The following is a 26,203-nucleotide window of genomic DNA, read 5'->3' on the forward strand; positions in this document are numbered from 1 at the left end:
AAACCAAGTGGCGAGTGACGCGCATGCTATTTGGCAAACTTTTCTTTATTCTTTCCATGAACCTATCCTCACAACATGATCATCCAGAATGAATGTGGTCACGGTCAGGTTGGGGGAAAGGGGGGATAAATTTGCCAATAGTAGAAATTACTCGAAGCGGGCATGTTGATGACGACCGACGATATCAGTTTCTTATTGTACTCAGAATTTGTGTATGCGCGCAGCAGCCAACCGTCCCTGCATGTTTACATTTGTGACTCTAGAATTAAGAACCTTTTTCTTCTTCTTGGAAAGCACGGGCTGCCAAGAAACATATCAGCATGTCGTGTGACACCAAAGAATCGATCTATGTAAAACATCAACAACACAGCAAATAGAATTTGTGACACCAAAGGATCCACGCGCTATATGGACGAGGCTTATGCAACAAAGTACCACTGATGCTTATAGTTGAAATGTGACGTTATCATTCTATTTATGGAGTGCTCTCTCTCGGGCTTTATAGCTAAATGCAGAGTGATAATTAAGAGTACTGTAAATCCTCACTTTACAGCGAAACATTGAAGAGCGACCGCTTTTGTCGACAGCTTAGGGTAACGGGGGGTCAGCTGGTTTTATATTGTCTGTACTCTCTGACAGCGACGCATGCATAGTGCCGGTCAATATTCCAATGGTTCGTCTTCACATGTATACATACACATAAAAGATCATTCAATATGTTAATCATCTGTCAATACTGTGCATACAACCAGTGAGCTTCTGGTCGTGGATGTGCGAAACCTCACTCACTGGCTGCTGGAGCAGCAGCCAAAACGAAGCGATTATAGATGTTTTAATTTATGTGCTCAAAACACGCCAATGCATAAAGTCTAAGGTTTCTGAAATGACGACTTTCCCCAGTCATCTGTTGCTTTACTTTAGTAATCATCCTCCACAGAACCAACCCTCAAAGGAACGAACCACAGAAAATGGATGTTATCAGATTCTGAATAGTCGTTAGGGAATTTCTCTTGCATTCTAGAGACCTTCTGTTTAGCGATAAATGATTCCTGAAAGCACCTGATCCTGCAACATACCATCACTCTCCCGCCAAAAATACGTAGGAGTTTGATGGTACTACGTCTTTAAACGCCCACGGAACTGGGAGCCGACTATGTCAATTTTTAATGTAAGAACTCTTGCCTGGGTGTCCAACTTACTCAGGAACGCGTTATACGATAATTATTCTCAACATACTAGCAGCATTCTTTTAACATTTTCACAGCGTTGTCGGTTGTTTCTGCCAATCATTTTCAATAAGGAAAAGTTTATCAACAAAGTGCAAGCTGCTGCTCAACCGGACCGGAGCCACGTGCAAATGCTGACTGTATTGTTTCACATGCTTGCAGCAACATCAACAGCATAAACTCTTCCAACCAACCAACCACCACCACAAAGCACAGCTCATGTCGGCTCCCGTTAACATCGTCCAAATTGTGGTGCCGGTGCTGTGTCTGCTGTATAACCTTTTCGTTCTCCTGGGCCGGCACCTCGTTCTTCCGTGGCTGGTATGACTAGTTCGCATATAAAATACCTGAGCTGTCAATCGCTTACGATCACCTTTTCGATTAACACAGAGAGTATGGCAATCACTGAAAAGCAACGACCCAGAGCATCGACTCAAGTTCAAGCTTTTAAACTCTACAAGTTACGACGAATGGAAGAGCCGAGCAAAAGAGTTGGACCAGTAAGTACCAAGTATCCTTTGGTCTAATCTGCGCCGTTGTTAATTCTTACTAACCTCTGTAGCTTCTTGAGCAAGTACAATGGCTGATAAAGTTGGAGAGAGATAGCAAAGCTAACGATAATTTGTGGCAGAAAACGATGCATGGAAAGCAGAGCCGAGATCCCGCCTGTACGACTACAGATTGATTGCGTCGCGACTTCGATATCTGCGACAAGCTCGCGAAAACGATGACATCGATAGCATGCTCTACATGCTACGCGGCGGTCTACTGAGAAATTTTGGAGGAATCTGTGACAAGAAATTATTCTCGCATTCGTGTCTTGGGTATAGATTGATATGTTTTACAACCAACAGCACATGTCAAGATTAACCGCTTTTCATAGAACAAAGGAATTGATCGAAGAATACATGGATGAAGTCGTCAAGCAGATCGAGTACATTGAAACGACGGATAAACTTGAACAGCAAGCAAAGATCAAGCTGCTAAGTGATACTCGCCAGGCATTCGGACGCTCGGCGTTGGTTTTGCAAGGCGGCACAGCGTTTGGTAGGTTCTTGGTGGAAGAAGGCTAGTAGTATGCTTGCCTGATTGGGAACCCCCCCTTTTTTTTTGTTTCACCAAGCTCTGTATCACCTGGGTGTCATCAAAGCATTGAATGAACATAGACTATTACCGAGAATTATCAGTGGAAACGCTGTTGGCGCTATGATTGCTGCATTGATATGTATACACACCGATGATGAGCTACCGGTATTGATAGTTCTGCGCCCTGGCCTTAGAATGTTGCATAGCTAACGGATAGACATTTCTTATTGATAGAGAATCTTGCAACCTGATGGGATTAATCTGCAAGCGTTTTCAACAAAGACCGATCGAGGGTAAGAATATACACATGTATAGAATTTCCTTGTTGCTTATATCATCCAAGTCACATTAAACGCCGGATTACGCGGCTGCTAAAGCATGGTTTGTACATCAGTGTCTGGGATACAAGACATACATGATATTGACAATGCAACGTACTCTGCCAGGTTATCTGATGGATATGAAGGTATTGCAACAATGCATAAGAGCGAACGTCGGCGACTTGACTTTCGAGGTAATAAAGTTATACCTGGAAAGTATTAAATCAAGATACTCAATAACAGGATAGGAAGCGTATGCTCGCACAAAACGTGTCTTGAATATCAGCGTTTCGTCCAGCCGAAAGCAAGAGGTGCCACAGCTGCTCAACCATCTCACGGCTCCCAACGTGGTATGTGGCAAATAGTCAGCACTGCGACTGATTGCTGCTCGTTGACGAAAATATCGTGTATTCGTAGCTTATATGGAGCGCGGCTTGTTGTTCGACTGCATCGGTGGGATTGTTTGAAGCATGCGAGCTCCTGGCAAAGGACAAGAATGGAAACATTGTAAAGTGGAGCCCCTCGACTGTCAAATGGAACCATTGGTCGGATCACTCGGCTAGTGAGCGGTAAGTATAACCTCTTGCCGCTACAGGTTACATAAAACTTTAACGTCGAGTGCATAAAGGGAAGCACCGCTGTATCGACTATCTGAACTTTTCAACGTCAATCATTTCATTGTATCTCAAGCAATGACCTATGCTATTCCTTTTATCGCCAAAGCACACAATCTCCAGCGTGAGACCATGTGGAACAAGTTTGCATATCTTTTCGTGTCCGAGTTCAAGTATAGACTATCACAGGTGAGAGCACCTTGTCCGATAGTTTACTATTCATAGCGTTTTTTCTTATTTTACTGGAAAGCTGGATCAATTGCATCTACTGCCGAGGATATTGAAACCCGTTGTCGAGGAAAAGATCTCTGGAAATGTCACGATAGCGCCTGATCTTGCCCTGTCTGATTTCAACACCCTCTTTTCCAACCCCACGCATGAATTTCTTGCTTATTGGTAAGACCAAAGTTGTATCCATTTTACATTGTGTCTCTGATTGAACGCGACAGGATTCTGAACGGAGAGCGTTCTACGTGGCCTCTGTTGGCTTTTATCCAAACACGTTGCAGGATCGAGTTGGCTTTGGATAAAGGCAAGTACAGTTCGTTGAAGATGATAGTAATGCTGACACTAAATAATCCTTTTAAAATCAGCCGTGCTGGCGTTGAAGGCCATGAACGTTGAACGGGAGCCTGTGGTTGTTACGCCCGTAAAAATCATAGAGCACAAAAAGCGAACACAATCAATGCACTAACGATCCTGTTGAGATTTAAAGTATATATATCCACCATCCATTTACATCTCTTCTCTTTTCGCACATGAATAACAGACAAAATAAGCTCTATTTGCGTAACATGACTCTATCTTTGTAGCGTATGACTGTATACCGCCATTGCTTGTAAATCTCAGATTGATATAAATCATCTACATTGATCGTCGGTTTAGATATTCAATAGTATTTACTGAAAGTTTGTAACATGTACCTTCGGTGATCTTAGATCCGCCTACATTGTAGGTTCGTTCGAGATAGTTCCAAGTGTCATGCGATACTAGGAGCAGATCGCTCGCTTCGGGAGCAAATGGATTGAATCTTATCTCTGCAGGAGTGTTGAGCTGTCGGGTAAGTTTCTCTTCCAACGGTGGCTCTGTCCTCCAACCCTCAACGAATCGGTCCCATTCCTACGGTTGCCCATTCTTTGTGAGGAGAAATCCCGGGACGTGTGTAAAATTTAGATATTTACCAGCATGAAGAGCGCAGACACGAAACAGAATCCGTTCGGGTTCAATATGATTCGCGATGCTGTATCCTGCCACCGAAGCCATCGTTCATGCCGTCGCTGAGCACGCAGTGTGGCCATCTTTGATCGTTCGTGCTCATCGGTGTAAATAGCTTTTGACCAAACGTCGCAGATCACCGATGCTTGATACTGTTCAGCAGGATCTGCATCCTCGCCTCCAAGCTGTTGAGTTCTTGCTTGTTAATAGCGGCAACGTTGAGAATAAAAGTTGCTTCTTCTTTTACCCAATCAACACAGAACTGGCAATATATTTCGCCCATGTTGATTTTAAAATATAAACCGTGGCGTTGATGCATTGTCCTGACGTGGAACCGTGCATGCCGATCACACACTATGTAGTATAAAGGCACATTAGTTACACCACAAGTCACCGTGCAGCACAGTGCACAGACCACGAACACACGCGATGATGGCACGTTGCATCCATGCAGAAAAACATATTTTCTGTGCTTTCGGTCCGACGGCAGCACGAAAATGTCCACTTGTCGTTCTTTCTAGCAACAGCAGCAGCAGGGACGCCGTGGTCGTCGTTCAAGTGATGGCTCAGGTGGGGGCACGGCAGACGACCATACAATCTTTGAAATGAATGCGCGTAAAGGTCACGGAAAGTCTGGTCCGGATGATTATACGTCAAGCCGTAGTCTTTGCGACACAGTTTCTTCCACAGCAAGTCAAGTGTCCCAAGCGACTGCAGTGCTCGACAACACCGCGATAGCTCGATCAGATCCCGGGCTTCCAAACATTCGCCTATGCATATAAGCAAGTCAAAACTTAGCGATTCAAGCGATCGCATTTCTTTTATGTTTTCTTGAGCGTGATATGAATGCAATGGGGGACAGGGAGTACAAGTGGAGTAAAAAGGGCGTAATAAAGAAGAAGGAAAAAGCCAGAAAAGAAGAATTATATATAAAGAAACTGGGGAATGTTGTATGCGTTTGTGTGTACGCGTGCTTGTGTATGTGCGAGGAATGGGCGGGGGAAAGGGGACGGGTGGTGACTGCAAGCGTAATTCCATTCATCTCTCCTGCCATTATCACTCCCTCCACCCAGCGTTAAGCTGCATTAATGTCAACACTGCGTCCATCGGAAAAGTCTCGCTTGATTGTTGTTGTTGCTGTTGACCTCCATTCCCGCTTGAGCTGCCGCCGTTATTTCCTTGTTGCTTGCTGCTTTCCATTGCAGAGTTGTGGATCGTCGTGCTAAGCAAAGCCGCTAATCGATCCTCTGGTCGCTCATTCGTATTTTCTGAGGACTGCTTATCATCGTTGCTTTTGTTGTTATTGCCGTTATCATTGGCATTACTTTCGTTCTCTTTGCTCCCTTGCTGTGTGGTATTCTCATTATTTGATGACGAAGCTTGTTGTTGTTGCCCAGCTCCTTTCGCATTTTCAGTTGATGATGACGAAGACTGTGTCTGTTGTTGTTGTTGTTGTTGTTGTTGTTGTTGTTGTTGCGCGGCTTGTTGCTGTAATTGCTGTAAAATCTCAAGCAGAGGACTAATGAAATTTCTTTCTGGTACGTGATCCTGGGCTTCCTCGGTCTTGGCGTTACTGCTATTATTATTATTATTATTGTTGTTGTTGTTGAGGAATCTTGCAGCGGATCCAGTTGCTGATTGAAGCATTCCCAGATGTTGACACAGCAATGCCAAATGGTTCATATCAGGTACAAGCGGATTATTGTAGTGGGCTAACCCTGCTGCTTGTTGCACGAGTCCAGGCACAGTATTCATGACGTTGATTGGATTGTGTTGACCGGTTCCAGCGGCGGAAGAGTCAGTGCTGGCTGCAATACCCGCAGCACCGGTGCCATCGCTTGCTGTTTTGCGCCGCTCCTTCTCCTTGCGTTTCTGCTTTCGTTTGTTAAATTCTTCTTCCACCCATGCACGTTTTTCTTCGGAATCTTCTTTTCCAAACAGCTTGTGTGCCCGTTTGTTGACACGACACCGCAGGTCATTGTCTTTGTCTAGTATCAGGAAATGTATCAGCGTTACCCTGTTTCAAAAAAGTATCATGTGAATAACTTACTTCGTTCCTCATTCAATGCTCTCCATCGCTTTTTCCGTTCTCGATTATCTGCACGCACCTGTTACATTAAATTATGATTAATATCTTCCTTGTTAACTAGCAAAAGTTTAAAGTCTATCTATACCTTTTGATTAATTAACTCTCGCTTCAGCATCTCTGCCGTTAACTGCGTAATGGGTGTGCCATCGCTTAGCTGCACAGCAGCTGGGTTTGCATCACCACCGATAGATGCGGTGATAGACGAGGACATGGACGAAGAAGTGGTATCTGTGTGTGCGAAAAGGTTGGGGTGTGCGCTGCCGCTGCTGGCCATAGCAGCAGCAGCAGCCTGCGCAAGTGCTTGTGCTTGAGCTGCCGTAACTTGCTGCAACTGCGCAGCCGTCATGTTGAGAGCACCGCTGAGATCGTGTGCCGAAACCGGGACGCCTGCCAAGGCAGACGATGAGGATGTTTCCAGTTTTGCATGCTCAGCAGCACTGGGTTGAGGGGATGTTTCATTCTTGGGCTGACCGCGATCCAAGTCACTAGACTGCTCATGTACTGCTTGTTGCGACTGCTCTTGCGACTGCTGTTCCTGCCGTTCGCCGTCGTCCGGTTTCTCTTTTGCCATTCTGAATTATATTCACACCACGCAATGAATTGTGAGCAGCAGTAAAGCCATAGTAATTATTAGCCCACGAGTCGATCGTTTCTGTAGCTTGGTTTCTTTATATACCTTCTTTTGCTTGTGCTCAGTTACCTGGGTGAGGCGGCGGCTTCTCTCTCTTGGAGAAAAAAAAAGGCTTATTGGGTGGTCGGACATTCAGCCGGTCGCACCCTTTCCCACTCACTACCAATGCGATGGATGGAGAGAGAATATATATAAACATTCTATCTACATGTATGTACAGTCATAGCCATAGCTACGATTCTTGCACTGCACCTTCGCTATTCACATCAATATCTACGGCTGCAGCAGGGTACTCTTGTTGCTGCTCTTCTTTTTCTTGGTAATCGTTTGTAACATGTACAGTGCTGGTAACTGCTGCGGTAGGTTGGGCTGCATACAGGACGTTGAGCATTCTGTTTTTGATCTCTTTCCACATTAGTCTGCACTCCTTGGATACGTTGCCGAGTATACCAGAGTTCTCTTGTGCACGTCGCAAGAGGTAAGGCATCACCTCGTCTATTTTGCCGTATGGCAAATACTTGTAAATCGAGTATCCGTTCTTGCCTAATGTATATGATATCTGGTCTTGCATCCCAAATAACTGTCCAAAATGTACAACGCCTGCGGAAGGCGAGACTCCGTGCCGCTCCATTTCCTTGACAGTAAGTACGATCGAGTCGCGGTTGTGGCTGGCGACCATGAAACAGATGGGCGTTGTTGTCGACGTCAACGGTTCGTCTGACGCAGCGTTCCTCTCCTTGACCTTATCCAACAAGAAACATACACCGTTGTCAAAAGAATCATGGGTATCTTGCAACGATTCTTGGATAGGCGACGCGTAACCTAGCTGAGATGCACGCTGCAAGCAAATATTTTGCGTGTCAACTGTCTGTTCTTTTTTTTTTCTTCTTTCTTCTTTCTTGTCTTTTTTACCTTGCGTTCTATCACAATGTAGGCACCACGCACAAGTTTGGCTGCGAATCCAAAGTTCTCACGTCTGGCACGCTCCACGTCACGCTCCAGTTTGCACTGGGCAGTTTTCGTGTACATTTGATCTACGGTGTGGTGTTAGAGGAAAGGCAACTATCGAGAGCTGTGTAAATACTTGCATGTATTGTAAACAGTAGGCGAATGTTCCTTGTCTTCGCATCGATTGAATTTCTCCTGGAGGTTCAAGGCAACGTGGTCGATAGCTTCCTGGAAATATGACTGCTCTGCATCGACCATGACGCCAACGTGATGCTCGTGCGCAAACTCGCATATTTTCTCGAGCCGATCGACCATGCGATCGTAAGCAGCCAGTTCTTGTGGTGTCAAGAACAGCGAGTCCTGCTGCTGCAGTTGCTGGTTATTAGCTGCTGCTGCTGAAGTGCCCCACCAAATGTTGCGCTGGGCACCTTGCAGATCAAATAGCTTTGCAACTTGGATCCTATCCAAAGTAGTTCCCTGAATGCTCTCGAGTACACGCTCGCGCTCCGATTGCTGCTGTGCAGATTTAGGCGGCGGCAAGACATGCTGGATGATCTGTTTCAGACCCTGGATATCAATTGTATCATTACCTAGCTGCCACGCATCAAACGCCTGATCCAGTCGTGTAAGAATCTGATTGAGACGAAGCAGCAGCTCGGGTGGAGCGAATGCAGTAACCTTGATAGCAGCAAACGCACCCGTGGTACAAAATTCACGGCTCTTGGAGGCTGTCTGCAAACATTCTTGGATCATGCCAGCGACCATGTCCGCGCGTTGCTCTTGGATATCCAGCATGCTTCCACTGCCGTTACGCTTATCAGCACTGCTATCCATGTCGGCTTCGATGCTAAGGTCAAGGATACAATTGATACCGGACTGTGCTAACCGTTGCATGCTAGCCACACATTCTTCAGGGGTTTCGCCGCCACAAAATTGTCGAAAAACAGTGCGTTTCATGATCCAGTAAACAGGTGCCTGGAGGTGAAGCTTTTCGGATAACTTTATCACGTACGGTGCTAGATCGACGAGCCCAGGAGCCATGCACAGCCCGTAAACTACAATAGCTAGTCCTAGCTCCGATGTCGTCTTGGCTTGCATTGCAACGAGCCCGTCGTCGTCCAACAACTCCGCGACGGTCCTCGACGCAGTCGAGAGGTGTGGTGAGGAGGGTATGACTGTTGCTGTGGACGACGGATGATGCTGGTGGTAACCATGTTGGTCAGCTTCGGCGTAGCAAATCTTACTGCTGCCTTGCTCAGAATAGCAATGCATCAACGTTGCAGCAGATATTAACACTGTGCCGATAGATGCACCTTTGTACATTAAAAGGCGTGGGTGCTGCTGCTGCTGCTTAGGGCCCAATTGGCTGCTACTGGCGCTGTTGCTGTAGTAGCGGTTTCTCGTTTGTGTCGCGATCCATTGCGTGCGAGGACAACTTGTAGTACGTGATGCTGGTAATAAGCGGGGTGCAATGCGGGTAACAAGGCGATGCATGAAAAATCCGTCTCTAAATATAGCCGATGCGTCTACTTGAACAAGCCAACCGAAAGACAGTGATAAACCGGATGGAAAAGAAGGCAAAAGTAGTCTTCACCGGCATTGATCTGCCCTTGGCCGCAGCAGTGACGGGTTATCGTTTGCAAGGCCTATCCCCCACCATTCTTAAGCTCCTAATTGGTTCACCTTTGCAAAGGCAGCAAAGTTGCCATGTTTGGGAAATGATCTAGAGCTAAAGTCACCGCATCGGATCGAATCGAGGATAATAATGATGATGGCTATTCGCATTTGCTACCGTGGATCATTGAATTTTAATATGCATTATATAACGAAGTAAACAAAGGTATATCACGACTGTAATTTCCTTTCAATTATGTAGTAACAACAAATCGATATCGATTTTCTTGCGGTTGCCCACAGTAAGTTGTTTCGGCTACAGATGGCCATGATGGGACGACCTGTAGACCTGTCCCCATCAAGTGACAATTTGCAGCGGGGCAGAAAGGAGTCCTGCACTTGGTGTGATCTGTGGTTCTTGTTTTGATGCGTCTTTACCACAACATAACGTCACTCTTGTCAAGCGTGTCGTTTTCTTGACTTATTGCTAGCTGGATTGGTGGGCGATGATGATGATGGTGATGCGATGGTGTATTGAACAGAGTTTCCGAATGCGCCCAATCCACATTGCCGCCTGCACTGAGTCGCAAGGTTTCGAGCCATGCCTCGTCTGCCTGCTCACGCATCTGCTGAAACTTTAACATCTGTCTCCGTGTTGCAGCTTGTTCTAATTTCTGTTTCGTCGCCATGCGTTTGTTGTCTCCTGCTCCCACTGCGCTTTTGAGCTGCGCCGAAAGTAGGGATGGTGTGTTATGCTGCTCAATTAGCCGATGATCCATCTTTTTGAACTCGATAGGTGCCGTCAGGTGTTCGTGCTGTTGATATTGTTGGTGGAGGGACATGGTCGATCTTTCGTTCTTTTCCAGAATCGGACTCGGTGCATCGAATTGCTCCACATCGTGCAGTCCTATCTTGCCGCAGCCGTGGGTGTGCAAAACTGATGGTGGTAACTCTAGCGGTGGCGGTGTAGGCAGCGGCGCTCGTCGCGATGCGATTGAAGAACTACCGCAATGCACATTATCCAGGGCTTGTATGAGGGACTCCTCCCACGAATCTAGCGGTTCGAAACGAAGATCGCTGATTTGATACGCTGGTGCTGCTGCTGCCGCTTGAATATTCTGATTAGTGCTGTGGAAAGTGCTGTCGTTGGTGCTAGATTCTTTGCTGTGCCGTGTTTCTTCTGCTTCCAATATTCGTTGTGAGATGATTTTCCAAGATGACATACGCTTTAGCAAGTTGCTGGAGGATACGCTCTTCCGTGGGGTGCCTAGAATTAAATCAGTAGCATTTAGAGGGAACAAATAAAGGAAAAACATCACATGTTATTTGTAAAATTTCAAGTTTTGGTCTTTACATTGTTGCGGTCTACCATCGTCGTTGCCAGCAGCGCTGTGTGCTAGCGGCGACGGCGGATGATGATATTGTTTCGAGGACCCGACTCTGGGTGCGGGTTCTTTTGCATTCTGCTGGTGGTGCTTATTAAACAGAGGTCCCAGGGAGAAAAGAGACGTTTGTTTCCGGATGTGTTTCGGCTCCCTTCCGTTATTAACGTTATTCTTTTCCTCTTCTACCACCGCTGCTGCCCTTGATGCCAATGTAAATTTTGAACGCGTTTGACTGAAAAAAATAAGTTACAGAATCTCTAAGTTTTTCCCGGTTCTTCGGTTGGGTAGCAATAATCGTTACCGCAAGAATGCCCATCGGGTGTCTTTCCGAGTATCTGAGTCTACCGCTAAAGGCAGGTTGCGTGTCGATTGTTCGTTGCTGTTTTCGACCGGGTGATTCTCAGGGGATCCTTTTCTGTTTTTACTGAGCAGTGTAAGTATGGACGGTTTGCGCATAGCAATCCAGAGGTGAAAAGGAAGAAATGAGAGAAAAAACGAAAGAAGCAAAAAATTAATAGTAAGTAATGTGGAGGAAAGCAGCAGCAGAGGAGGTGTAAAAGAGAGAGTAGCGGTAAGCAAAAAAAGGGCCAAACAATTGATGGTTGTTGTGAATAAGAGGGGGAAAGTGGGGGAAACGGAATAAGATCCGAGCTGCCACCTTGGGCCTTAAAAAAGCCGACGCGCTCGGAAAGCGTAGCACTTTAGCGCTTTTCGGTGAATGTGCTACGTTTTACACGGGCTTGCTTTTTGAAATCCCGGTGCATCACTCAAATAACTTGCTTTCTCTCTCTCACGTTTAAAGATTTGCTTTTGCAAATGTTGATAATCGCACGAGAAGAGCTTTTGCTTTGCTGCAATCTTTCGTGACCTTTGTATCTTGTATAACCGGTGCCCTCTGAGTCTGTCTTGGCCGATTCAGGAAAGTGGTTCCCTTTGTTGCACTTCCTTTTTGGAGCACTTGTAATTGCTTCGGATAGAGGCAAAAACATACATTTACAGTAACCAGTCGCTGAACGCTTATCTCACACGTCACGCAACAGGACCTTTTGTATGCTTATGTGAATTGGCGAAAAAAGGAAGGAAAATGTAAGATCTTTACTTGTTATGCATGTTATATTTTGTTTAGGAAGCGTGTATCACACACACATTCGATTTATTAGTTTCGCAAACAATTTAATGCACGTATGCAGTATCGTTATGGAAGTCAAGCGTGTTTATAGATGGCCGATCGTCGATTTGCGTTGCACTGTGTCTTATCCTGTGCGTAAGCCCTGTGGTACATGGAAGCATGGAAGATTTAGGTAATTCCTTTGGACACGGCAGCAAAAAACCGCTACTGATAAGTACTGACTGCTCTTGAACTCTATATCTTCTTCAACGCCATCCTAAGCTACGATTTCGAAATCGATTACTAAGAAACAAAGCGGCTTGACAATGCAAATATAATAAATCACACTTCTGTGCTCTGGGGCCTGTTCCACAGCAGCATGGACATGTTTTGTTCTTAAATCGGAGAGAACGTATTATGCCCAGATACTATTCCACTATTATTTTCATAAAAAGCAATAGAAAGTGGTCGAGTTTGCAGTGGCAAGAGAGACAGAGCATTGTAAATGAAACGATAAAGTACAAAGATTAGAAATATGTAGCATTAAGAATTAATACCTGTGGTGTTATTTCGATAAAGCAAACACGAGAAGAAAATCATTTATATATCCGAGAAGGCATATTTTGGTTCCTTTCGAAAGCGCTGATCTCTATGTGAAAGAACGAGGAGTGTAGATGTTGAGCCAGAATACTCCCGTGCAAACAAGTGCATTTATTTCCTTTCATGAATTTCATCAGAATCTTCTGCTTCACTTACGTATTGATATATGCAATTATGTAATCCCGAGATCGAAATAATTTTTCTTGCTCCACCTTTTTTTCTGCACATGCATAACGGGATCCTGATCAAGACTTCGCTCAGAAACGATTTGATTGTAGAGCATGACGGCCGAGAGCTGGTGATAGAGTACAGTGGTCCAGTTGGTGAATTAGCTAACTGGAGTCTATTCAAAATCGCAAAAGACGATCAAGACACGATTGACAAGACAGTATTGTTCGAAAAGATCAAGAAGCAATATCCCGAGGTGGAGGCAGTGCAGGAAAACGCAACCAAATCTCGATTCCGACGGAGCACCGACGGCGAACAGCAGTAAAGAGTCATTGCGGGTTTCAGAGCCAGAAACAACAAGATATCATTGTACCGAATGTTTCCCAACTTTTTCTCGTTCTCTTTTTTTCTCTTTCTTCTTCTTTTGTAAAATATATTTAAATTATACAATCAATGGAATTGTTGAGTGCTCTTGTTCTTCAAGTCGATAATAGTGACCAAGATCCTCCGACCTTCACGTGGGGCAACGTTGCTGTCGCTTCAGCTTTCCTGCTTGTCAATGGTAAAAATTTACCTGCCCATACATGTAGAAACGGAACATTCATATTCTTGCTGCAATCTAGGCATTATATCTCGGTACTTGAAGCTGAAACTAGAAATTCCTTTATTCTTGAGTGCTCTGCGATGTCTTGTACAACTCACAGTAATGGTAATATGAAATTACTGTTTGATAAAATCAACAATGCGTCATTGATCGCCTTACTCCTTCTTTGCCCAGGGTATTATACTGAAAGATGTATTCAGTGCAAAGAATCCATGCTACGTCGCTTTAATGACAGGCAAGTTATTGAGCACGTCTACTTTGCAAAGTCGTACTAAGTCCATTCTTGTTGTAGTTGCATTGATATTTTTGAGCACGTATGAAACAGTGTATGACAAGGCGGAGCGCTCATGGCACGGGATGGTAAACAATGAGAAAAATTTGTAAAGACAATGGACATTTTTCACCAAAACATCGATGCGGGCTTAGGTCATGTCAGTGCTGGTATCGACAGCGTTTTCGACGTTGCTGGTAGGAGTCATCGGAACACGTTGGGCTTTGCGAGAAGAACCGTTCTGGATTCCAGAAATTTTTATCCCTACCATTGGCCTTTTAATGGGCATCACTGCCAGCTCCATGGCTGTTGCACTCAACTCATGTTTGGGAGAAATGGCTATCAATGAAGAGCGCGTGGAAACTTTGCTGGCTTTTGGTGCTGATCGATACGAGGCCGGAAGAGCAATCGCAACCGAGGCTGTCCGTGTATCGATGCTCCCCAACCTCAACCGCATGTCTATTGTCGGGCTGATAACCATTCCTGGAACAATGACTGGTCAGATACTCAGTGGTGCCCCCATTATGAACGCAGTCAGATATCAGCAGATCATCCAGATTATGATCACGGCATCTTCGGGGTTGGCAGTGCTCGGCGTCGTCGTGGCAAGTATCCCATTGAACGTTCCATGTGTCTTTGTTACTGACCACAGTTTAGCTCTCTATGCACGCGATAATCGACAGCAAGCATAGATTACGTACAGAACGCATTTTACGAGTCAAGGTGCAGCTCAAGGAGGACATGCAGTGGATATTCGGCAAGCTGTGGCAGTTCTCGAAACTGGTATTCTACAAGTGTAGCCATTGCTATCCTTCTGGCAAAGAAGATGATGATGATGAGCGGCGACCTTTATTGCGCAACTGAAAGCGCACAGAGTCGTGTGCGTGCGTGCGTGTGTAAAATATTCATTTCAAAATGTTCGGGAGGGGATAACTGTAAAAGTAACTACTGTACTTTGCGCTTGTAATTATGTATACCATCGATCAAAAAAGCTAAATGTCTAAAAGTTTCCACAGATGGTCAATTCTCGCATCTGCTGCAGGACATCTTCGACGCGTCGGTCGTTGTTTTCGTCTTCTGGAGGGAAATGGTGCCGTAATGCCTCAAGCTGTTCATAGCTAGTCTGGCAGAATTTAAGCTGTGCTTTTACGAGAGCCTCAAAGGATGGATCAAGATATGGTACGCGCAGTTCGACAACCTTGGGCAAATCCGCAATAAGGATACTGTTCAAGCCCTCGTACATTTCTCGCGCCATGTTGGCTTCTTGCTCGGCCTAATTGATATATTTTTATCAGTATAAACTGCCTATCGATGAAACTAAGCAAACAATGGACTATTTACCCGTGGTAAGCGCTGAGGGTCTTCGCTCGGTTTGTCGACGAGTTTTCGTACTTTCGCTCTGTGTGCATCGTAATCTAACAGTTTCTTTTGGCGTCGTTTCACAGCTTCATTCACTTCTGGAAAGTACGAGCAGAACCGTGCCAGAGGCTCGAGCACAGCAGTTCGGAACGCCTTGTCCTGTAAAATATATATTCAATTAGAATATATCACTGTTTTCTTTCTGATCTTAAGAGATTAAACTTGCCATTTCTGTCTTTGCTTCTTCATCGAGTTTCTCGATCACCTTTTTGTACTCTAGGCCGCCCGGTCCCATGATGATGCTGTCATCGTAAAAGTGCCCAATTGTTTGCGAGATGCGAAGCTGCGAGGCCGTCATGGCTAGCAATGGGTGAATATGTCTGCGATAACACATCCTCGTCTTTGTCACTTACCTCTGAGTGCATCCAGGTATCCTTTGGCTTCCTTTGTAAGCTTCTCGGACTTCTTCTCAAGTCTGTAAAGGGCACCTGTTAGTACAAGGGAAAAGGGAATTGTTTCTACGATAACCTACACTTTGAAACGTTCATATTCTTCATCGAATTCAGTATCTACGGTGCGGTCGACTACACCGGTTCTTTGCATAATCTGTTATTTCACGGTGCCAAGAACTTTCTGTCAACAAAGGCTCATTTCTACGAAAATGGTAATGTTGTAGTCGCATACCGTAGTGCCGGCTCGGTTTAAGCCTTTCTTGAATCCGGACCTCAAATATGCATATTTAGTTTTGTGAATTTCAAGTTTGAAAGCTACATTGCTTACAGGAAACTCATTGCGTTGTTAAAAGTTGAACAAAAAGTACAGGTTGTCGTTTCTCGGGGGCTCGCTCAGCATCCTGCACGCAAACAAACTCAGCAAATGCATGGACAACACACACACAAACACAATGAACCAATTTTAAAAGCGCAGGTATTTTTTCTATTGCAAAAGAATATTGCATGCAAGCAAGATCAGGCTAAAAAACGACAAGACTACGGTGGAAGATGAAGCTTTACTAGCCGACGAGGACGATTTTGACGAGGAGGAAGACGAAGAGGAGGAACCGGAGGAGCCGCCAGAGCCGCCAGTTGAGCCTTCGGGGTTAAGAGGCGGATGTTCGTTGTCCAACGTCGGATAAGCCCATGACTTTTCCCAGTATGGGTAAGGGTCGTTGATGCATTTGTGAATAGGCAGTACACGGAAAGTCTCTTGAAGTTTAGGAAGCCACTTCTCGGCCATGGCAACTGTAGAGTTACTGTTTTCGTGTTCCTACAGACAAGAAAATATTTGCTGTTAGTCTGAATGCAAACTGTTGGATGCGATATTCGTCGTACCAGAGTAATGTGGCCGTGTTCGTTATCCATGTTGCTAAGTCGTTGCTGGATCCATCCGGCGAAGCGCTTGTCGATTTCTTCTGGAGGCACTTTACCTCTGGCGGGTGTTCCGTACTATATTCTGGTTAGCATCGTTTTTGGATGAATAATAAAGCGAGTGTTTCAAGTACCATATTCCAGTCATTCGAGTCCTGGTCCCAGTGAATAGTGCGCATGCCCATAAGCCATGCGATAGCACGCACACGATCGTCAACATCTCCGTACGGCGGTCTCCAGCATTTTGGCGTAATACCCAGCACTTCTTTGATAGCTTTGCTAGTCCAGTAAAATTCCGCGACAATTTCTTGGTTCGACAATGAAGTCATTTGCTGGTGGGACCAAGTATGAGCGCAGATAGTGTGGCCATCGTTCAATGCACGCTGCGCTGCCTCCGGGAACGAGATAACGTTGGATCCAATGACTTTACACAGTGGTTTTCCTGCTGTCAGTAACAACAATGCTACTTTACCCTCTAACACTTACAAAACAATGTGGCCTTTTGTTTGCCATGCTCGACCAAAAAGTTATAGAAACGAGGCTCCTCCCACTGCTTTAGCGTTTCGTTAAAACTCCAGATACGCAAGGGACCGTCGTCGTAGTTAAGACCCCAATCGCCGGGCGTCGGGCACATGTAGATATCCTCTGGCAAGTAGGATAATTTTGGTTTTTTGCAAGTACTTGCTGACCACCAGCAGTCTGGATCTGAGCGTGCATCGTAGCCAGACGTGTCGACGGCCCACGTTTTGATGGTACGTTTTTCAATCTGCGGCACTTTGGACCAGTCAAGCATCGACATGACTTTTTGGACCTCTGGATGGTCGCCCGAGGGTGTTTTCAGAGGCGGCGGGTATTTTGTGAGATCCAGTTTGTATGGTCCCGGCAGTGCTTGCACCTTGATATTTTCGTCTTTTGGGTATTCGCGCACAACCGCGCTTTCGGGAGGTATGGGAACATCCGCGAGCCACGGTGGCGATACTTGTGCTAGCAATCCGCTATCTGTGTTGCTGCTGACATCCGCCGCTGCAGCAGAGACTACCAAAGAGATGGCAAGTCCAATCAATGGTATCTTCATTGCAAAGGAAAAAGAAAAAAGGAAAAGAACGAGGTAAAAGAGAGAAAACGATAGCAACAACCAACCACAGGTGATATCACGGTCGGCAAGACAGATAAGTTCAAAACAGAATTATTTACATTTGCTGTGCAGAAAACATATGTACATAAAACCTATCGCATCGCCATCGTTTGTTGCTATGTGTTCTTGTTTTTTCAAGTCGTATCTTGGTTCTTTTCCAAATCACAGGAGATCAAAATCATCCATCATCGAAAGTCGGTTTTATGTATGAAGAGCAAAAATTCAAGTGAGTTGGCTTACCAAGCAAATAAGCCGGGAGTAAAGGAAATCGTAGTGTGGATTTTTATGCAACATTACAAAGAATCTCGACATACTGTTTTATATCAAATGGTGTCGCGCCTAATTTTTTGTTTCTTCCTTTTTTACATTTCCTTTTATATTGATTCAGCGAGATCATTTACTGCTGCTGCGACTGTTGTTGCTGTTGTTGCTGTTGCTGCTGTTGTTGTAACCGCTGCATCATCATAAATACGTTATCCATGCCTTCGTTGCCTCCAGAAGCTCCTCCGTTGTTGTACATTCCAGCCATCATGTTCATGTTTGCGTTAGGATTGTTCATAAGCATTGCCGGATTGATTATTTGATTGCCGCCCAACAGAAAATCGTTAGGATTCACTGAGCTCGGCAAACTCATAGCCGTTGATGTTATGGCGTCCGGCGAGTTATCCAGCGGTTGAGAGATTGCACGGTTGTTAGGCATACTGTATGCAGCGCTGCTCATCATCATATTCGCTCCAGAAACACCGAGACCAATGTTGTTGACCGGCATCATCATTTGTTGCTGTTGTCTCAGTCGCTGTTGGAGAATCATTTGAGGATCCATTATCGGTGGGCGTGCTGGTGAGCCAGCAGCGCCAGACATTGCCATGGGATTCATATATTGAGGAGCTTGTGGCTGCTGTTGCTGCTGCTGCAATTGCGGTGATTGATGCACATGAGGTGATGATACTACAGGTTGTTGTGCCTGCTGTCGTATATTTTGCTGCTGTTGCTGAGGAGTTTGAGGTTGAGGAGGGGTTTGGGGCTGTGTAGTTGGTGTAGCATTGGGTGGTATCTGCTGCTGCTGTTGTGGCTGTTGAGGTTGAGGTTGTTGCTGTGCTTGCTGTTGAGGAATAGCCTGCGATTGCCCTGACTGTTGCTGTTGTTGTTGCTGCTGCTGCTGCTGTTGAGGCTGTGATGGTTGCTGTGACTGCTGCCGTTGTTGCATGTTCATGGCAGGTGATTGTGCAGCCTGTGGATGCGATGATGCTGGCTCCTTTTGGCTGGAAGGTTTCGCACCCGCAGCATCGCCGGATGCAAAGAGTGATCTAGCAGTCTGCATATATGTGTGTATACGCTTCGCGGTTTCCGATACAGGCGCTGGAAGTGGACCGAGATCAGGAGGAGATGGTATTTTGGCTTCCTATTATACTAATAAATATCTTGGTCATTCTCATTGTACATTATAAGCACTCACTTCTCCTGGTTTCACCATGGATATATCTGCCATTGTTGCGAGGTATGTAAGGTTAGATTGCAATCGTGCTTGGTATCTAAGTAATAAGAGTTTAATGTGGCATTAGAATGTTAACATCCTATATGTCACTTACGGTGCGATATCTGGTTCTTGTGGCATTTGCTGATGTTGTACACATAAGCGAATGAGTTCTTGATTGATTTTCAACACCTTATCATTGCTTAGTAAGTGAAATAGGCATATTTATTCTGATGTGCCACTTACCAATTCGACCCTTTTCGAATTGACATCGTTTTGGATAGCGCTTGCTTTATCCGTGCCATTGACAACCGGCGTTACCGGACCCGTCGCGGTACTCACTGATGGCATAGAAGTTATGGGCGAGGACGCTTGCATAGGCTGCGATCCTGGCATCGCCGGACTCGCGCCTACCATGGGCTTTTGCATCTGTTGCTGATGTGGCAGTTGTTGTTGTTGTTGTTGTTGTTGCTGCTGCTGCTGCTGTTGCATTAGTAGCATTTGGCGCTTCTGCTGTTCCTGCTGAAGGAATTGTTGCCTCGCTAACCAAGCTTGCTGCTGTGTCATATTGGGAGGACGTTGAAAGTTCTGTTGTTGCATCATTGCAGCAGGATTTGGTTGTTGCATCAATGCCGCGTTAGGTTGCCGTGGTGTAGGCGCACTTCTTCCCATGCCACCGACCATTCCAGCAGCGGGAGAGCTCGCTGGGAAATTTGTCATTGTCTGAGGGAATGCCTGACATAATGTCTTAGTAATCAAAAGTAGACCCGAAACTATCTGCGCTCGTTCAAGTGTTACCTGTGGAGGTTGCTGGGACATTGCGGGTTGTTGCCCTGTGACCCCTTGAGACATGAACGGCCCAAAGTTTTGCATTTCGGGCGGCAAGCTGCCCATACCCTGAACGCCGTTCATAAATGCGTTTTGCATATAAGAAGCTGATTGAGGGTTCTGATTGAACTGGTTCATTGACCTGAGCACGGAAGAAAAGAGAGCTAGCTTTCCTGCAAGGCGAAATTTTACTTGACCAGTGGCGGGAGTCCAAATCATGCGTTCACACTGGGTTGAACGCTTCCTTCTCATCCCCTTCTTTCCGTGAAACTTCAACGTATAAGGTGCATGTCTTGCTCCACGTTCAGCTCGAACAATGCCAACCTTTTTCTTTTCTTTTTCTAGCTTTACCCTTCACTGTCCTCTTTAAACCTGAATGTCGGATCGCAGAAACTATTCCCCAAGCGAAAGAGACGACGTTCGAATGAACGATCCTTACGTACGAGATTGGTCAGATGACGAGTACTCTGTGGGTCCGCGAGGCCGCGAAAAGTTCAGAAGAGAACGAAGCATCGAACGGGATCATGGACCTTCCAACTCGCACCATGATGACTTTGATCGCTATGACCGCAAAAAGCGATCGCGACGCAGTATCACGCCTCCAGAAGGTAGGCTATCTCTAAGCGCGACCCAAGGTTCAAGTCAAACATACAGCTATATATTCAATTAGATCGACGACGGTACAAACGAAGACCTTCGTATTCGAGAGGTGGATCACCGTCACCTTATCCAGGTATGGTCGAGAGCTCGCGTTTATGATGAATACGGTATCAACCGATTTGCCCCTTTTAGACGGCGACTGTTACATCCCTAATTACAGTCGCGATGGCTATTCCCCTGCCCCACGCTATGGCAGTCTTAAAAATGGAAACGAACCGAACTCATCAATTAGAGGTTTTCCTGGTAAAGTTTAATATGGAACGACGCGGCTTCGATGTGGATAATCGTCTTTAATCACTACATTATAGACATGATATCCATGGTGGGACCCAACTGGTCCATGGGCAGGTATAAATCGATTGGCCTTACTTTGCTATAAGCTTTCCTTGTCTAATATCTGAAAACAGATCGGCGACGTTTGATCTTGAACAGCTCGATCACGTTGTATCATTCAAACAATTCTGCGAGCACATGAAAAGGACCCATTCACGTAGCCAATTTGATGACGAAGATTTGCAACAGCGCTATCAAAGATACAGAGAAAAGCAACAAGCAAAGCAACTCACAAAGTTCTTCGCGAATAACAAGGACAAACAATGGTTCAAAGAGAAATATCATCCGATCACATCACAGGAACGTGTCAAGCAAATTAAGGAACGTCGCCTTGAGTATTTGAAAAAATTCTTGATGGAGTTGGAACAAGGGAAATACGACAACGTGCAATTTGATGCCACCGATGACAGCACCAAGGAAGAGTCCGCGTCTGATGTCAAAGAAGAAGAAAACGATCTTGATACAGAGAAAACCAAGAATGAGTCCTCGGTTGAAACTGAGCAACAATATGAAAATCATCTCGTTATTAAGACCGTTTCGCCAACTATCGCACGAGACCGAATTGCTGAGGAAAGTGGATGATGATCGTTATTCAACGCCATTCGTTTAGTAATTTTGTCATACTGCAGATCTGTGCTGGTGTGGAGGGCTTTGAGTATCTGGCCCTGTCAGAACCAAGTCCAACCAAAAAGTTCCATCGAATTGGCTGGATCCATTTTAGGGAAGGTACTGACATGCAAAAAGCATTTGAACAACTGGACAACAAAAAGGTATACTTTAGCGTTGTATGGGAATGGATAACAAGGTATATTGAGGCATTGTTTCAGGTGGACGATTTCACGCTGCATCTTGCTATGAATCACAAAGGTCAAAAGACCTCCAAAGCATTCAAGTTTGCTCCAGAAAGCACAAATTCGCTTGATCGGCTGAGAAAAGATCTTGAGCAAGCACAGAAATTAGCCCAAGCCTTAGAATCTGAGCTCGACAGCGATGCAGATGGACTGGCTGCTGTGTCCAAACGCGCGAAGCATGTCATCAATGAGCACAAGTTTGAAAGCGGCGATCAGGAAGAAGAGAAAGACGCGGATGAAAAAGAGAGATGGAATCTGAAGAAGGAACTTGATATGATCACGTCTTATCTTCGAGAAGTATTCATGTATTGTTACTACTGTGCGCTAGAATGCGACTCGTTAGAAGAGATCAACCGTCGTTGCGCTCCTCCACATCGTCGAGCGCGGAAACCTTCCTCGAACAAGAACGATAAGCAATGTAAGCTATCTAGCAAATAATCTTACGGGAACATTGACTGATATCATTGCAGTAAATCAGTTCTTTAAGAATTTAGATCATAAGGTCACATTGAAACTACAAAGACCCGATGGTCGAGATCTCGAGAGACTCGGCGGTAAACCGGAACAAAGGTAATAGGAGAATAAGCACTGGACGTGCAGGACATTGACTCACCAAGTACCAAGGGAACTGGATAAATTTGTGCAAGAGCATGTCCAGAAAGAACACGAAGCCAAATATAAATGTCAAGTAGGCACTTGTTCAAAGGCGTTCAAAGGTTTCGAATATGTGGAGAAGCATATCTTCGCAAAGCACAAAGAAGAGATCGACAAAATCAAGGAAGAAACTGAGTTCTTCAACAACTATATATGTGATCCCAACCATCTCGTGGGCTCCGTTACTACAAATGCCAACGCAGTTGGTATGGTAATGCCTAATATGGGAGCGATGCCTATGAGCATGCCGCCGTTCATGATACCAAGCATGCGCATGCAAGCAGCGGTGCCAGGTACACCGTTCGATCAAATTCCTCGAATCGGCTTTATGGACAGAAACTGGTCACCAATTGCTCGCACTGGCGGCGCTGTGGCTGATCGATTAGGAAGATCTGATGCGAATAGAAACTCGTAAGTGTTTGGAATGAAAAAGATTTATGTATCAGCGAACGACTCAATACTGCGCTTTAGAATGCCACTGGATGAGGATATGCCGCGCGATCCTCGCCAAATGAAATCCTACGTCGATTTAGATGCTCCAGCCGAAGGAGACGCAGACATTTCTTTCTATTAATATTTAGAGAGAAAACGACGTCACAGTCGATTCCCCTCAAAACACCCGAAATACACCCAAAACGAATGGATTCCTTTCTCCACCTCATACAATGCGTGCGATATTCTGTTTGTTAAGTATCCCTTTTCTTGAAAGTTGTGACTTCTCTTTTTTTACTCTTTGCTTCATAAACATCTTTTCCGTTTTCATTCTCAAGTATCTATGCGAATTATGTAGATATGTATTAACGTGTATGATAAGCGACTTTTCTCCACCTAATTGTCGATTTCAGAGAGGTTTGTGCTGGAGTTGGCTCTGTTTGCCAAGTTGACCGCCGATGAGGAGCTTCTGAGGGGCAAGTGCGAGTCGCTGGGATATAATCTTCCACCTTCCATGGGCGGGAAGAGAGAATGGCTGTCGCCACTGTACCGTTTCTTACTCCAATATTTCATGGCAATGAAACTCTGCGATCTCGATGACGGTCCGAGTTTTGCCAGGCCGTTTGGACTGCTACTGCTGCAGCCAGAATGTGGGATGCTGATGGATATACTGTCGCGACTGGGTAACTCGGATAAAGTGTCTATCTCGACACTGGATACTGACACAGCAGATGCCTGACGTCCGCCTTTCAGTAACCGCGATGCCATTGATCGAAGTGCGAGGGTCGAGCGAGACAGAGCTGTCGCAAGCGAGCTGGCGAGAGTATATGGGCTGGATGTTCTTGCAGCAGCTGAGCTCGGTACACTGCTGCCCAAAAGTCCACCATTGGGACCTTCCCAGCGAGCCTCTTCCAGTGCTCTCCGTTTGCGCCCTGACCGTTTGTATAGGCACCAGAATAAAAGCGAGCATAGGACCATGATCATCATGATAGTGTATGTATTAAACGATGTATTTGCCCACACCGTGTCAAGGAGATTGCCAGCATCATCCAAGACGTGGTTGTTGTCATAGTCGTTGTTTTGCAACGGATTTTCATGGGACGGTTCTGGAAGCTGGACGCCGTCAGCAACCGAGTGAGGTCCTTCATCATCCGTGTTGTGTCCGCCTAAAGACGGCGAGTCGGATAGCGGGATGAGGTTTGCAACATGCAAAACCATAGCACCCAACGTCCATGATACTTGTATATCGTTAATCTTGTCGATGCTCTGGAAAGGAGGGCTCCAATTCTTCGATTCGATGCTTTCAATGGATTGTTCAAGTAATTGTTGGTCATCGGATGCATTGTTGTGGTTAGGATCTATGATACGCGGGATCTCGATACCATCGTGCAAGACGTTGACAATCCATGCAGATTTGAAGCATTGCATTTGATGGTGTTGCAAATCCGCTGGCTCCAAATCCTTGTGCTCCTCTGCAATCTCGCTCCAATCTCGGGCACAATACTCTGTCGCCTTCTTTTCGTACTCGGCAAAATCATATACACCTCCTAGTCCCAGGATATCATGCGACGAGTACCAGTACTCAGAGATACCGACGAATTTGTTGACAGACCAGTCAATGTGCGGGGTATGCACGCCATTGAAAAGGCATGGTTTGGTTGGACACTCTGCATCCTTGTTTAAAAGCGGTATGGTATATTCAATGCACTCGTTGAAATTCCCGGTGCCATGCAGTCTCAGAGGAACACTGGTGGAATGCGAATCTGTCATGTTGAGGTTCAAGGGTAAACAGGGATCGTCCAAGTGAAGCGTTCGATGTTCATCCAACATATTTTTGCCGTTATTTGTCGAATGTGCTATTCTCACACGTTCTTCCAGATACCGTCTTCGCGCTTCATTGCTGCCGTAACCCAGGAACGTCGTCACAAATACATCATATTCCACTTTCTGTCCGTCAAGGGTATGCAAATATATCCTAGCCAGGTCGTCAAAGTGCTCTTCCTTCTGATGATGCTCAGGTTCAAATGCGATCTGGGCACTTGCTCCTCCCATATCCAGAAACCCAAATGTATGGTGCTGATCCCCTTCTGTCAGTGCACCTTCGTTGAATTTTTGTATACTAGTGTCGAAACCGCCCATGAGATAGTTGACAGCGACCCAGCCATAGATACCTTCCAGCTCGCCCGGGATGACTTTGATGTGAGACTTGCAGTCTCTCATGTAGAACTCGTAGTTATTTTGAATATATTTACACGTCTCGTCCAGCACAGCCTTCTGCTCCGTTTCTGGCAAGAGCCGCATGCCAGCCGTCGCCATCAAGAAAATCGGCGTGCTTGCATAATTTTCTTTAGGCACGACTTCGCTCGCATAATCGAGTAGCAGTTGCAGATGCTCGCCTACTTCCTGCGGTTTGCTGCCATACGATGAAATACCTAGCAACGGTTGCTACTTGAGCTTTAATATTCCTCTTTACATTTGCCTTCAACGTACCTGGCTCTTCGCGACGTGTCCACTTTAAGCCTAGAGGATCACCGCGTTCCACAATAGGTATACTGCCCTTAAGTTCTTCAGCGGATGTGGTTGAGCGCACATAATCGTGATCTTTCCAAGAGTAAACATAGACTCTTGAACCAGATGAGCCGGCATCAATGACAATGCCATACTGCCGATTTGCCTTCCATTCGTCGTCCTCGTTGCTGATATCTCCTACTTGTCTGGGCACAAAAGCCAACTGCCGCTTAGTTAAAGAACGAGGTTGCATTCGTCGTCGTTCTAGTCAGACGATGAGGTTGGCGGCGAAAGTAATACTCTATCGATCGAGACTCGAAATCGGAGAACTTGAAGGAACTTGAAAAACTGCTTATACGACAGAGAAAAGAAGAGTGCACTGTAGTCGAGCAGATTCGGCACGCACGCACACAAAGGTGAATTGAAGTTCAAGGAAAGGAAGGAAGGAAGAAGAGAACGGAGCTCGTTCGGTGGGTTGTGGCGGACTTGTTCCAGAAGACTGGACAGACCAGAAGCACATCCGACACAAACATGCACGTCGGTTCGGTAGACCTTATCAAAAGTGGAGTAATAATGTTTGGATGATCTCTACAGTATTCATGTATTTAGCAACTGAGTTTTGACGTTTACGGTTGATAATCCTGTGCCATTCGCAGAGATGGTCGTGCAGAGCAAAGAACTTCCCAAATTTGGCTAAAGATCTCTAGGAGCATACCGATAACT

At 45.6% G+C, this 26,203-nt stretch overlaps 13 protein-coding genes across 13 annotated transcripts; 4 read left to right on the plus strand and 9 right to left on the minus strand.

Annotated features, from left to right (window-relative positions):
- Window positions 1–645: 645 nt before the first annotated feature.
- VTP01DRAFT_9577 (uncharacterized protein) lies at window positions 646–3,940 on the plus strand (the record flags this gene model as incomplete). The annotated part of the gene is made up of 17 exons (XM_069388818.1): window positions 646–673; window positions 753–874; window positions 1,389–1,547; window positions 1,617–1,726; window positions 1,789–1,796; window positions 1,858–2,050; window positions 2,110–2,273; window positions 2,350–2,477; window positions 2,547–2,605; window positions 2,656–2,693; window positions 2,759–2,826; window positions 2,881–2,982; window positions 3,050–3,201; window positions 3,261–3,435; window positions 3,497–3,642; window positions 3,696–3,778; window positions 3,840–3,940. The coding sequence occupies 17 exons, from the start codon at window positions 646–648 to the stop codon at window positions 3,938–3,940; spliced, it is 1,836 nt and encodes a 611-aa protein (XP_069239997.1).
- An 87-nt stretch (window positions 3,941–4,027) lies between these two features.
- VTP01DRAFT_9578 (uncharacterized protein) lies at window positions 4,028–5,277 on the minus strand (the record flags this gene model as incomplete). The annotated part of the gene is made up of 5 exons (XM_069388819.1): window positions 4,028–4,110; window positions 4,170–4,365; window positions 4,428–4,646; window positions 4,709–4,815; window positions 4,884–5,277. 5 exons carry the CDS (start codon window positions 5,275–5,277, stop codon window positions 4,028–4,030), a joined length of 999 nt encoding a protein of 332 aa, XP_069239998.1.
- A 240-nt stretch (window positions 5,278–5,517) lies between these two features.
- VTP01DRAFT_9579 (uncharacterized protein) lies at window positions 5,518–7,121 on the minus strand (the record flags this gene model as incomplete). The annotated part of the gene is made up of 3 exons (XM_069388820.1): window positions 5,518–6,449; window positions 6,512–6,569; window positions 6,636–7,121. The coding sequence occupies 3 exons, from the start codon at window positions 7,119–7,121 to the stop codon at window positions 5,518–5,520; spliced, it is 1,476 nt and encodes a 491-aa protein (XP_069239999.1).
- A 292-nt stretch (window positions 7,122–7,413) lies between these two features.
- VTP01DRAFT_9580 (uncharacterized protein) lies at window positions 7,414–8,210 on the minus strand (the record flags this gene model as incomplete). The annotated part of the gene is made up of 2 exons (XM_069388822.1): window positions 7,414–8,019; window positions 8,094–8,210. The coding sequence occupies 2 exons, from the start codon at window positions 8,208–8,210 to the stop codon at window positions 7,414–7,416; spliced, it is 723 nt and encodes a 240-aa protein (XP_069240000.1).
- A 33-nt stretch (window positions 8,211–8,243) lies between these two features.
- Window positions 8,244–9,623, minus strand: VTP01DRAFT_9581 (uncharacterized protein; the record flags this gene model as incomplete). Its single annotated transcript, XM_069388823.1, has 1 exon — window positions 8,244–9,623. The coding sequence occupies one exon, from the start codon at window positions 9,621–9,623 to the stop codon at window positions 8,244–8,246; it is 1,380 nt and encodes a 459-aa protein (XP_069240001.1).
- A 554-nt stretch (window positions 9,624–10,177) lies between these two features.
- VTP01DRAFT_9582 (uncharacterized protein) lies at window positions 10,178–11,584 on the minus strand (the record flags this gene model as incomplete). Its single annotated transcript, XM_069388824.1, has 3 exons — window positions 10,178–11,010; window positions 11,098–11,360; window positions 11,430–11,584. 3 exons carry the CDS (start codon window positions 11,582–11,584, stop codon window positions 10,178–10,180), a joined length of 1,251 nt encoding a protein of 416 aa, XP_069240002.1.
- A 1,478-nt stretch (window positions 11,585–13,062) lies between these two features.
- Window positions 13,063–14,571, plus strand: VTP01DRAFT_9583 (uncharacterized protein; the record flags this gene model as incomplete). The annotated part of the gene is made up of 5 exons (XM_069388825.1): window positions 13,063–13,325; window positions 13,499–13,566; window positions 13,628–13,713; window positions 13,783–13,968; window positions 14,035–14,571. 5 exons carry the CDS (start codon window positions 13,063–13,065, stop codon window positions 14,569–14,571), a joined length of 1,140 nt encoding a protein of 379 aa, XP_069240003.1.
- Window positions 14,572–14,879: 308 nt separating this feature from the next.
- Window positions 14,880–16,029, minus strand: VTP01DRAFT_9584 (uncharacterized protein; the record flags this gene model as incomplete). The annotated part of the gene is made up of 7 exons (XM_069388826.1): window positions 14,880–15,152; window positions 15,221–15,397; window positions 15,465–15,598; window positions 15,652–15,713; window positions 15,771–15,844; window positions 15,923–15,962; window positions 16,019–16,029. The coding sequence occupies 7 exons, from the start codon at window positions 16,027–16,029 to the stop codon at window positions 14,880–14,882; spliced, it is 771 nt and encodes a 256-aa protein (XP_069240004.1).
- Window positions 16,030–16,174: 145 nt separating this feature from the next.
- Window positions 16,175–17,680, minus strand: VTP01DRAFT_9585 (uncharacterized protein; the record flags this gene model as incomplete). The annotated part of the gene is made up of 4 exons (XM_069388827.1): window positions 16,175–16,504; window positions 16,570–16,683; window positions 16,740–17,029; window positions 17,092–17,680. The coding sequence occupies 4 exons, from the start codon at window positions 17,678–17,680 to the stop codon at window positions 16,175–16,177; spliced, it is 1,323 nt and encodes a 440-aa protein (XP_069240005.1).
- A 457-nt stretch (window positions 17,681–18,137) lies between these two features.
- On the minus strand, window positions 18,138–20,261 carry VTP01DRAFT_9586 (uncharacterized protein; the record flags this gene model as incomplete). The annotated part of the gene is made up of 5 exons (XM_069388828.1): window positions 18,138–19,142; window positions 19,197–19,272; window positions 19,330–19,406; window positions 19,461–19,949; window positions 20,013–20,261. 5 exons carry the CDS (start codon window positions 20,259–20,261, stop codon window positions 18,138–18,140), a joined length of 1,896 nt encoding a protein of 631 aa, XP_069240006.1.
- Window positions 20,262–20,418: 157 nt separating this feature from the next.
- On the plus strand, window positions 20,419–21,617 carry VTP01DRAFT_9587 (uncharacterized protein; the record flags this gene model as incomplete). The annotated part of the gene is made up of 5 exons (XM_069388829.1): window positions 20,419–20,650; window positions 20,713–20,775; window positions 20,835–20,945; window positions 21,011–21,050; window positions 21,110–21,617. The coding sequence occupies 5 exons, from the start codon at window positions 20,419–20,421 to the stop codon at window positions 21,615–21,617; spliced, it is 954 nt and encodes a 317-aa protein (XP_069240007.1).
- Window positions 21,618–21,769: 152 nt separating this feature from the next.
- Window positions 21,770–23,114, plus strand: VTP01DRAFT_9588 (uncharacterized protein; the record flags this gene model as incomplete). Its single annotated transcript, XM_069388830.1, has 5 exons — window positions 21,770–21,805; window positions 21,863–22,304; window positions 22,357–22,456; window positions 22,511–22,951; window positions 23,012–23,114. The coding sequence occupies 5 exons, from the start codon at window positions 21,770–21,772 to the stop codon at window positions 23,112–23,114; spliced, it is 1,122 nt and encodes a 373-aa protein (XP_069240008.1).
- A 254-nt stretch (window positions 23,115–23,368) lies between these two features.
- On the minus strand, window positions 23,369–25,733 carry VTP01DRAFT_9589 (uncharacterized protein; the record flags this gene model as incomplete). The annotated part of the gene is made up of 2 exons (XM_069388831.1): window positions 23,369–25,404; window positions 25,463–25,733. The coding sequence occupies 2 exons, from the start codon at window positions 25,731–25,733 to the stop codon at window positions 23,369–23,371; spliced, it is 2,307 nt and encodes a 768-aa protein (XP_069240009.1).
- Between the last annotated feature and the right edge of the window lie 470 nt (window positions 25,734–26,203).

This window comes from Rhizomucor pusillus (assembly GCF_041956525.1).
Source record: "Rhizomucor pusillus strain CBS 183.67 unplaced genomic scaffold VTP01scaffold_7, whole genome shotgun sequence".
NCBI lineage: Eukaryota > Fungi > Mucoromycota > Mucoromycetes > Mucorales > Lichtheimiaceae > Rhizomucor > Rhizomucor pusillus.